The sequence below is a fragment of the Micropterus salmoides genome, unplaced genomic scaffold (genome assembly GCF_014851395.1).
Source record: "Micropterus salmoides isolate LMB-PRFRI ecotype aquatic unplaced genomic scaffold, ASM1485139v1 Ms_hic_scaffold_2416, whole genome shotgun sequence".
Taxonomy (NCBI): Eukaryota; Metazoa; Chordata; class Actinopteri; order Centrarchiformes; family Centrarchidae; genus Micropterus; species Micropterus salmoides.
In genome coordinates, this window is record NW_024041614.1 from 1 (window position 1) to 10,000 (window position 10,000).

At 39.4% G+C, this 10,000-nt stretch overlaps 1 protein-coding gene across 2 annotated transcripts in view; it reads left to right on the forward strand.

The window, feature by feature from the left end:
* Nucleotides 1-1,544: 1,544 nt before the first annotated feature.
* Nucleotides 1,545-10,000, forward strand: part of LOC119918788 (granulocyte colony-stimulating factor receptor-like) — an 8,549-nt gene continuing 93 nt past the window's right edge. The window contains exons 1-17 of one of the 2 annotated variants that reach the window (XM_038739477.1): nt 1,545-1,663; nt 3,970-4,079; nt 4,821-4,895; nt 5,045-5,341; nt 5,491-5,623; nt 5,727-5,893; nt 6,149-6,318; nt 6,484-6,634; nt 6,926-6,999; nt 7,108-7,315; nt 7,423-7,611; nt 7,812-7,913; nt 8,247-8,393; nt 8,481-8,621; nt 8,737-8,833; nt 8,914-8,992; nt 9,372-10,000. The exon at nt 9,372-10,000 is cut by the window's right edge and continues 93 nt beyond it. In XM_038739477.1, coding sequence (XP_038595405.1) covers nt 4,832-4,895; nt 5,045-5,341; nt 5,491-5,623; nt 5,727-5,893; nt 6,149-6,318; nt 6,484-6,634; nt 6,926-6,999; nt 7,108-7,315; nt 7,423-7,611; nt 7,812-7,913; nt 8,247-8,393; nt 8,481-8,621; nt 8,737-8,833; nt 8,914-8,992; nt 9,372-9,854 — 2,502 coding nt within the window. In that variant the 5' untranslated portion in view covers nt 1,545-1,663; nt 3,970-4,079; nt 4,821-4,831 and the 3' untranslated portion in view covers nt 9,855-10,000. The remainder of the gene's footprint in view (nt 1,664-3,969; nt 4,080-4,820; nt 4,896-5,044; nt 5,342-5,490; nt 5,624-5,726; nt 5,894-6,148; nt 6,319-6,483; nt 6,635-6,925; nt 7,000-7,107; nt 7,316-7,422; nt 7,612-7,811; nt 7,914-8,246; nt 8,394-8,480; nt 8,622-8,736; nt 8,834-8,913; nt 8,993-9,371) is intronic. The other variant, XM_038739478.1, reaches the window with a different exon arrangement.

Below are 10,000 nucleotides of genomic sequence, written 5' to 3' on the forward strand. Positions count from 1 at the left end.
TAAATTGTGTTAATGCGCTAAAGTTTGTTGTACATCCAAAAGTAAACGCTTTCCAGTTCAGTTCCAGCAGGTCTGGCATCAGTAATTACAGCTGTGAGGAGGATATTAAGTATTTAATAACACATAAATATGTCTGACTTGTGTTCAGAGGTTAAAGTGCTGATTTGAGAACAAACTCAGGACTTCTTGTATTATTCAATAGATAATGTGATTTCTTTATTGTTAAACCCAAGGTACAGTATATTGATTTTAACTTGTAGGGTTTGAGTTAAGTAGTAGGATAGCTTTGTTTCAAAAGCAGGCAACAAGGGCTTAAATAATTTTAGATTTGAATGTAAGCCTCCATGATTAGCACAAGCCATGATTACAGCAGTTGTGATTTTCAGTGAACTACTGTAATTTTCTGTATAAGAGTAGATAGATATGAGAGGTTATTTCCAGCAGTGACTAATTTGGGGTTAGTCACATCTCTAATGTGAATAAAAATCTAAAGAGGAGACAGCATTCTATTAAGCACAGTACAAGAACCGTAATCAAAGCCAGCAAAGCTTCATCAGTTCAACTTAGCTTCGGGGCCCTCAGCTAATTTTACTGCTCACTGAAACATAGCATGTAATACTCAGTGGATGGAGAACACTTCTTTCATTACTGCTGATTAGGAAAAAAGATCAAGCAAAATATGTCAACGCATGATAACTAGTTAATGTAGTTTTAATTAGTGCCTGCTTTCTTTTCTCCTGTTGATTCCTATTCAAAAACATACCACTGCGTGCATTTAATTCCTCCTCCAGTGGCCTCTAGATTAACAGTTAGCTTCCATTATGTTTTTGATGGCGGCGGAGTGACCGAGCAGGGATACAGCTGTTAGATTAAAAGTTGAGTGGGTGAGCTCACTGGCTCGCCTTGCACGCTATTTGAAATAAGGCCTCAGCCAGAGAATCATTTTACAATTTAATAAGCTAATAAACGTGATATGGCAAGTAGTTTCAAGTGCCCTTGGGGGGTCAAGGCACAGTTTACAATCCCATTTAAGAGCTTGTTCTATTACCATCCTGACAAAGGCTTGGACAGGCTCAGAGAGGGAGATGACTGCGTTTTGAGGCAGCCTCTGTGATACAGCAGATCGGCTACTTCAAAGGCCACGCTCAACACAGAAGGGTCAGCCTGAACCAGACTTATTGCATTCTTCAAGACGGCTCCCTGCAGTCATATTATGGCATTAAAGCATTTGACAGCTTCCATCTGAACGCTTTGTGGGAAAGACCATCAAATAAAGTTGAAATACCTCCGTACTCTCACACAAGCAAAGGCCAGATACCTCCCTGTTCAGAGTCTGGCATTTAATTCCATCTAAAGATTTATTAATCCAAAGTTAATATTTTGACAACAAATTAACATCCATTATTGAATATCATTATTTTTAATTGAACTATTTAACTATTTTCTTTCGAGTAGGCCCTGAAATTAAACACCCCACTTTTGTTCCCATAACTGGGCCCCATCAGTCATGTGTTTCTTCCTGGAAAATAGTGAAGTTTCACAAATTCAAAACAAGGATGTTGCTGCTGTTGCTTGAGCTGCTTTGAGCCACACTGTTTCATCTGGAGCTATCAGGGCTGATGAGAGCCTCTCGTCTTTCTGGGTCTGCTGCAGCTGCTGTGTGGTGAGTGGCAAGCCTCTCTGATGGCTCTCCTTTATCTTCACATCAAGCGATTTGCTGGTCCTTTCATTTTGATATTTGTGCCAGATTGAAAGGGGAAACTTCACAAAACTTGTTTCTGAATGACACAGGTTCAGGCTGGAGAGATACATCCTGATCCAACTGACGGACAGCTCAACTTATTTTCATTTAAAATGCCGCTCTGTTTTTGTACTTGTGCCATTTATCATTCTTTGTAGTTGCCTGTCTAATATTGCCAACACACAAAATCCTACAGATGCAGAGGATTGCCAGATATTTAGGGTTTAAAAAGAAATTCTAAGATAATCATTTCAATGTAAACAATCATGTTTTGAGTTTTATCATCTTGTGACATTCTTCCAAATGGCAAAAGTGTCACCATGGAAGTAGTGTTAGCGTGTTAAGCTATGGACAACATGTTTATGTTCTCGTCATCCATTAAAAGAAGAGGATGTGAAACAGATTACTTTCCTTCTTTTTAGCTTTTTGGACTTTTTGGACAACTGCTGACACAGAAGATCACTGTGTATGAGCTTGAAGGAACTGTTCTATGATTAAAATGGATCTAAATACAAAACATTAAACTGTCTTTAACACGTTTTAAATTCATTATTTAAAGCACAGTGTGGGAAACAGGACCAAAAAGGGGAAATAGTGGCAAGTTTGTCATTGTACTCTGTGTCAAGGATATTGCCAAATCCTGAAAGAGGGTGTTTTGAAACCCCCAACAGCAACGGGAAAGGAAACATGTGGTGTCTATAGCAAAATAATCAAGGAGTGATTCAGTAACATGACTCAGTGAGACACAAAAAAAATCCAGATACCATATTTGCATCGAAACATTAGGGACATAATTGGCCAAAATCCTGAGTATTTCCAATTTTATTATTTACTGTCTTTATTTTAAGTGTATCAAATTGTGTTTGTTGACAAAATACGCTCCAAATTTAATGGCATATCTCTACTCTCCTCTCTCCTTCTCTTTCTCTCGAATGCCTTTTGTCAGAGCCACAGGCAATTACCTATTAAGCACAAATTCTAAAAAGGAAAGCGTGGGGAAATAAAGGCCTTTATGCACACGGCTGATAAGAAACAGGGAGAAATTCTATTTCTCTCACATCGATTTAACGCAGACCTCAACAAATAGTAGGTTATTGTGGACTGAGGGCAGCGATCTAACAAATTATTAAAGTAGTACCTCCTCGTCCTATGAGGGTGCTAGCTATTTGACAGTCCAGACATAAAATCTCTGCCCAAAGGGAAAGTTGTGCTAGAACAGAAATACTTGGAAGTGGCATTAATGCAAATCTAATAATAAATCATCTCAATTTGTTCCTTTCGCCTTTAAAGAATACGTTAAATTAAACCTCAAAAGTCTGTTGACAATGAACATTTATACTTTGCGAACATGTTTTGGCCTGAGGAATAATCGGCCTCAGGGAGGCCAAGGCCGAGTGTTACAAGACAACAGGAAGTTTCTCAATGCTGTGGTCTCAGTTACTGGCTCAGTGTACATGTGTTTATACGTATGTATGTGTATGGGTATTTTTGTGTGTTCACATGCATGTGTGTGTGAAATGTATCTCTGGTGGAGAAATCAGTAAGTGTCAGATAACACATCAAAGCTTTCCTCTCTGCTGAATTCTTAGTGACATTGAATTATTACTTTTAGATAAAATTATTAGTGTCACTTAATAATAAATTGCAAATTTTTTCCACTGTAGTGAAGATTAAAAATAAACAACTGATTCATTAATGATACCTTATTAAAATGTTGGAAGTTACATATTTCACCGGCTATCCTTGCTTGTAATGATGTTAAGCTGCAACTCAAGATCATTTTCATAATCAAGACATGTGATGATTATTTCCTAAACATTTTGTCTGTAAAAATGTTTATCACATCTTCCCAGAGCAAGTGACATCTTTAAATTGCTTGTTTTGCTGACCAATAGTCCAAACACCAAATCTGTTAAATTTACAAATACTTCAGGTGGGAAATAATCACATTTGAGAAACCAGCCAAAAAGGGTTGTTTCTTGATCTATAAATCACTGAAACAATTAATCAATTCTACAAAAACTTCACATGTATATTGTGAAATGTCTAAAAATCACAAGTGAGTACGTGATTTACGAGTATGGGTCATCACATGAATTGCTTTTTTTTGCTTTTTATCTGTAAACTTTGTGATTTCTTTCAATCGACCTATTTTAATCTAATCAACTAAACAAATTGTTTCATTATTATTAAAGAATAATAACAGTTTTGTCTTTCCTCCCATACAGCACAGAGAGACAAAGAAATGCTGTAAAGGCATGTCTGTGGCTTATTGGTGTTGCTTTGTGAGCCGGCAACCAGAGTTCAGGGAATTTTAACCTTCCATGGTTGTGTAATGGTGAGCATTTCAAAAATCCTCAAAATTAATTTTAACTTCACAACACCTTGTAATGTGAGGTCTTAACTGATTCTCAAACTGAAGAAATAGGTTGTTGACTTATATATAATATAATTATATCAGCTATGGAGCGGATGCCCAGCAAGGCTGATTACCTTCTAACAACTGGCAATTACACTTTTCCTGTCCGCTTGGAGTTTATACCTCTTCTAATATAATGGAGAGATATAAATAAGTATGCTGTCGGTACACACTGCACCGACAGCATACTTATTTATTCTGTCTACAGCGAAATGTTAAATGTTATTTTGTAACAGCTAGCAAAGCTTTAAATGTCACATCTTTTGTGTAATCTTGCTGCATAAATGTAAATGTATGAGAGTGTCACGTGTTAGTGTTTGGGTCTGTTCTGAATGTGCTCTGCAAACAGCTTACAGAGACAGCAATGCAGATTGTTCTCTACCATTGTGTTGAGGAAGCAGTGGGAGCGTTCTCTAGCTGTCTGTTTATATTGAAATATTGTGCATTATGGAGATCACATCCTTGTTCACATCAGCCTGCCATACCAAGCGCTTGAAACACAGCGTCGATGATGTCTTTTGAAGCGACAAGACGTTATCACTCTCTATACCTCACCTCACACAATGTCGCTCGGAAGGAATGGAAAATCAAATATTGTTTTGAAAGGGCATGAAAGTGTGTAATTTAAGAATTATGCATTTCATTTTGGCTGCCTAACAGGTTTTATCATCATGATATCCACATGGGCATCAGTGATTGCCATGCTGCTGGCATTTGTGAATGGAGCCAGAAATGGTGAGTTTTGCTTTCAGAATGAAATAGTAAATCTACACAGACATACCAATCTAGCAGTTACAATGACAGTTGTTATTACTCATTTCCTTTGTTTGCCAGGGAGATTCTGAAAATAACATAAACATTTTAATTATTTTTTTCTTTGATAGAGGATAACATACAGCCATGTGCAAAGGTCCAAACGTCCAGCTTGGTGGTGCCTTTGGGGTCGCCTGTCACAGCCACCTGTGCCATCAGAGATGGCTGCCCTCTGGTCATTGGACAAAATATTCATATAGAGTGGCGCCTCGGCGATCGCTTTCTCCCCAGCAGCCCCGTGGCCAATGAGAGCAGTAGGGTTTCTGAGGTTGTTATACCCAACTTCAATCACACCAGGGTGTTCCTCACCTGCTGTGTCCAGTCCTCTCCTGTTCAAGTGGTAGGAGGAGTGGAGATCAGAGCTGGATGTAAGAAAGATTTCAATTTCTTGGTTAATTGGTCATTAATAATAAAATAATTTGCCTACACCACTTCATGTCCTGCCAGTGAAAACAAAAAAAGAAAACACTGTTTATTTAAAATAAAAAATTATTCATCTTGTATTTCTAATCTATAGATCCACCAGAGGCACCCCAAAAACTCAGTTGTCAGACAAACCTTACCACCCCTAACACCCTGACCTGTACCTGGGACCCTGGGCGACAGGCGACCCACCTGCACACAAAGTACACCCTCCACACCAAGATATGGTAATATGCTGGCTGTAAATGTCTTCTACCAGAAACACACTGACACAGTTACGAGAAAACAAACACTCTGTGTTTTCTACATCATCATTTTTCATAATTTCAGGGATTCAAACGAGAACCACACTTATAAGGTGTTACCAGGAGTCCACCGCTACACCATCCCTCGCTCTGGCTTTGTCCTGTTCTCAGAAATGGAAATCTATGTGAAGGCAGTGAATGAACTTGGAGAAGCAACCTCAGTACCTCTCATTTTGGAACCCATCAGTGCAGGTAGAAAGATGCATTTATGAATATATAGTTCAGGAAATACCTTTTGACCAGCTCTAAGTATTGCTAACCCACCTCCTGGGTTTTTCTCAGGGTGCTTAGCTCTGTGACTGTAATGTAATGAGAGGCACAAACTGGGGTTCAATCTAATGTGAACTTTTTCTACATCGATTCGAAAACCTACAAGAATTGTGAGGAAAAAATCAATTACATCTGAATTACATGAGGACTTTTTCTTTGTTGACTGTTTTATTTCAGCTAAGTTTGACCCACCAACAATTCTGAAGGCTCAAGTGGTGCCTAAAAGGTATGGCTGCCTAAAGCTGAGCTGGAGCTTATCTCAACATCAGGCCTGGATGCGTGACTACCGCCTGAACCTGGAAGTCCGACTTAAGACTGCTGAAAGCAGTAAATGGAGTGAACAACCAGTGAGTAAAAATCATTCCAGTGTCAATATAAACTGAACGTAATTGATTAACTTTTAATGTAGTAGTAGAAGCAACAATACACTAGTATAACCTTATTGAAGTTCAGTTAATGTGCCTGCCTGGAGTCATATCGGTGTGGTTTGTGTGCTGTGTGACATATGTTAGATTCCATTGAGCCAAGTTAGACCAACCAGACCTGTGGAACAGTGTCGTCTCCTCCATGGGACTCACTATCTCATCCAGATTAGAGTCAGATACCAGCAGAGCCCCTGGAGTGAATGGAGCAGCAGCCAGTCTGGAGTCACCTTGGAGAGTGGTAGGGCTTAGATCAATTCAGAAGGACACAATCGGTCACTCTAACATTTTCCACCTCTTGCCTTTTCTTCTATTTCTTGGTCTTTTCAATACATGCTAATGCCATGTTCTACATCTCCCATTGCTTTGCTCTATAGCACAGGCAGAATTGATGTATTGAGTTCTGCCGCACACTCTGGCAGTGAATCCATAAACCTGTCTTGTATAGAAAAGTTTTACTTTTTAAAGAATGAGAAGAGAAGTGCAAGCTTTTGACAAACCGCTAAGCTGACAGCCATGTCTTTCTTTTCAGCTCCCACTGGACGCCTAGACTCGTGGATGAAGGTATCAGGGGACAAACAACGCAATATACACTTGTTTTGGAAGGTACACACATCACACGTTACTTGACACCTGTCACAAACTGATGTGTTTTCTTTTTCTGTTCTGTTTCTGTGAGGTCTGCCTTTAAAATATCTTCTCTCTTTTTTTTAGCCATCAAAACAATTCCGTGCCAACGGCCAAAATGTGTCATACATTGTCTCAGTGCAAAAACTGCCAGGTGAAAAGGGAAAGGTGTGCTCTACAATGGGGAATTACTGTACTTTCCAGCTTCACAGAGGAGCAAAGAAAGTGTATCTGAGTGCTGTAAATGCAGCAGGGAAATCCTCCCCCACAGAAGTTCAGATTTACCTAACTAAAGGTAAAACTGACATCCTTATACCTTACACTAGTGTAGAAAATGGCCCAGGCATTATCCAGTTTAATACATTTTCCCCACAACTTGTATGATGTGTTTTGTTACCTTAGGTCGTACAGTGATATCAAATGTCACAGTCACTCCTCATGATGACAGATCCCTACTGGTCCAGTGGAGAAGCCTGCTTTCTTCCAGTCTCACTGGTTTTGTGGTGGAATGGAGACCTTTGTTAAAAACAGACCTCTCTCTCGTCCAGTTTGAAATAACTGACAGAAACCAGACACGCCTTGTTATAACAGGTATGTTTTATAGTATTCATATTGCATGTTTGAAGATACATGTGCTTCTTATTTTATTTGGTGTTCCTAATCTGGTGTTCATACTTATAAGATTTCCTTCTTATGCAAGGTTTTCTTTTTCCTGTGCACAACCTGCCTGTACAGACTGTTAGGAGCTTATGGGCACTGATACACTCTAACCCCCTCACTCTCATCAATAGGAAGCTTTGAGCCCTACAAGCCCTATGGGATCTCTGTGTATCCTAGGTTTAAGGATGGGATAGGCCTTCCTCAGACTGTTAATGCCTACTCAAGACAAAAGGGTAAGTCACCGAAGACACAAAGAGGAGCAAACAAAACAGCAGGCAGAGGTGCGAGGGTCCGGCAGCCTTAACTTTGAAAGAGTTTGCCACATGAGTTAAAAAATATAACATATTGTGCAATCTACCAGAAACTGATACATGATGAAATAATGCCCTCTTGTGGATAGAAATTAATAATTATTTTTGCTGGCCTGAAGGTTTCAAATCTTGCCAAGTCAGTTTAATTTATAAAGCGTAATATCACAAATCAAAAATTTGCCTCAGGGGACTTTACAAAGCATAATAGCTCACTACAGTTGTAATATTCACTCACGATGATATTTCTTTTTAAAGCTCCATCCATGGTTCCAAAATTAAGAATTAAAAAGACCTGGCAATCACATATTGAGCTTTCCTGGGATGAAATACCATTAGACCAAAGGAATGGAATTATCCAGAACTACAAAGTCTTCTACTGGAATGAGAAGGCACTCATTAATGGTAGGTTAATACCTTAATTTTACTTTTCTGAAAGATTTTTTTAAATTTAGGCTACTTGATACATTTGATGACTGACTTTTCCTTCAGCTGTGAATGTGGAACCGGAAGAAAGGAGGTTGGTCCTGAAAGACCTCAACACTGGGTCTTTGTATGAAGCTTTCATGATGGTTAGCACGTTTGGTGGGAGCCTGAATGGGTCAACAATTCATTTCGAAATCGAGCCCTTTGGTTGGTATCATCATTTGGCCTTTTCTAGCTTTTTTAGAAAGATTACAGAAAGATCACAAGTGTGTGTTCCCACTGCAGAAAGATCTTTTCATAATATGTATTTCTCTTTTCTTAGATGCGGTTGCTGTTGTGATGATTGTAACTGTGTCTGGTGTTGGACTATCACTGTTGATTATCTTCACAGTCATGACTTGTTTTTCCAACCACAAAAGGTGAGATCACTGCGACACCGCCTTCAGCTGTGAAGCTATGCTGTCATTTCCCCCCCAAACATCTATGCTTTCACTTGCAGGATGAAAAGGCGTTTCTGGCCAGTTGTTCCAGATCCAGCTAACAGCAGTGTCAAGAGATGGACATCCGACTCAACACAGGTTAACCATTTACCTTTAATTATCAATGTTTTATATTAACAATGGATCAAATGACTACCTGTAATGTGAAAAAGATCGCTCACAGTGGTGAAGCCACAGAGAATTATCTCCAACTCCGCATTCCCTTCTGCTCCATGGTGCATTTTAGTATCTTTTAGCTCAGTGTTTTTGGTTTTACAACCTTTACTGTTTTGGTACAGTCTCTCCTTAACCCAATTTCCAGCCACAGCACATAGCTGTTTTGAGCAACAAGGCTATGATAAGGCTGTGGCATAGGCTATGATATGCTTCTGTAAACTACTTGCCCAGCTAGTACAGGCCCTATACTTTTTCATTTACTATTAAAGACACTGATGACTAATTTATTTTCCTTTTGCAGGATGCCTGTCTTGCCTCAGACAGCGAAGAGCCCAATCCAATATACCTGTCCCATCTCAGTTTCCTGGACCTCCCTGTGAAACTAAGTAAAGAGCACGATGACACATGGTTAAGCAGTGCAGAGGACACCAGTGACCTTGGAGAGTCCATATGTGGTTCACCATTCATCCCTGGCTACTCTGGTTCAAACAGTGACTCTGTTCCTTATGCCACTGTTATGTTCTCTGGTCCTTGCAACAGTCCTGCACCTAACGTGCCTCATGTCTACGTGCGTTCTGAGTCCACACAGCCTCTCTTGGAGACTGAAGAATCCTTCAGTCCAAAGTGCTACAGGAATATGGCGACTGAAAGGATGCCAAGAGAGCAATGTTTTTTTGGATCGTGCCATGATTTTGCACCAGAAGAAGCGGCAGACCCAGACATTCTTTGGGATGACTTTCCTTTTCTACGAGCATTAGCAATGAATGATACTCAAAACGATTAAAAGTACTGATTATAAGAGTAAACGCTTTGCAAGAAGACGATTCATTTATTGATCTGAGTTTGTGTAATGAGCCCATTGTGATAAATTGATCCAGCCTAGCACACATAAATGCATGTTAGATTTAATACTGAAATCACTTTGATATT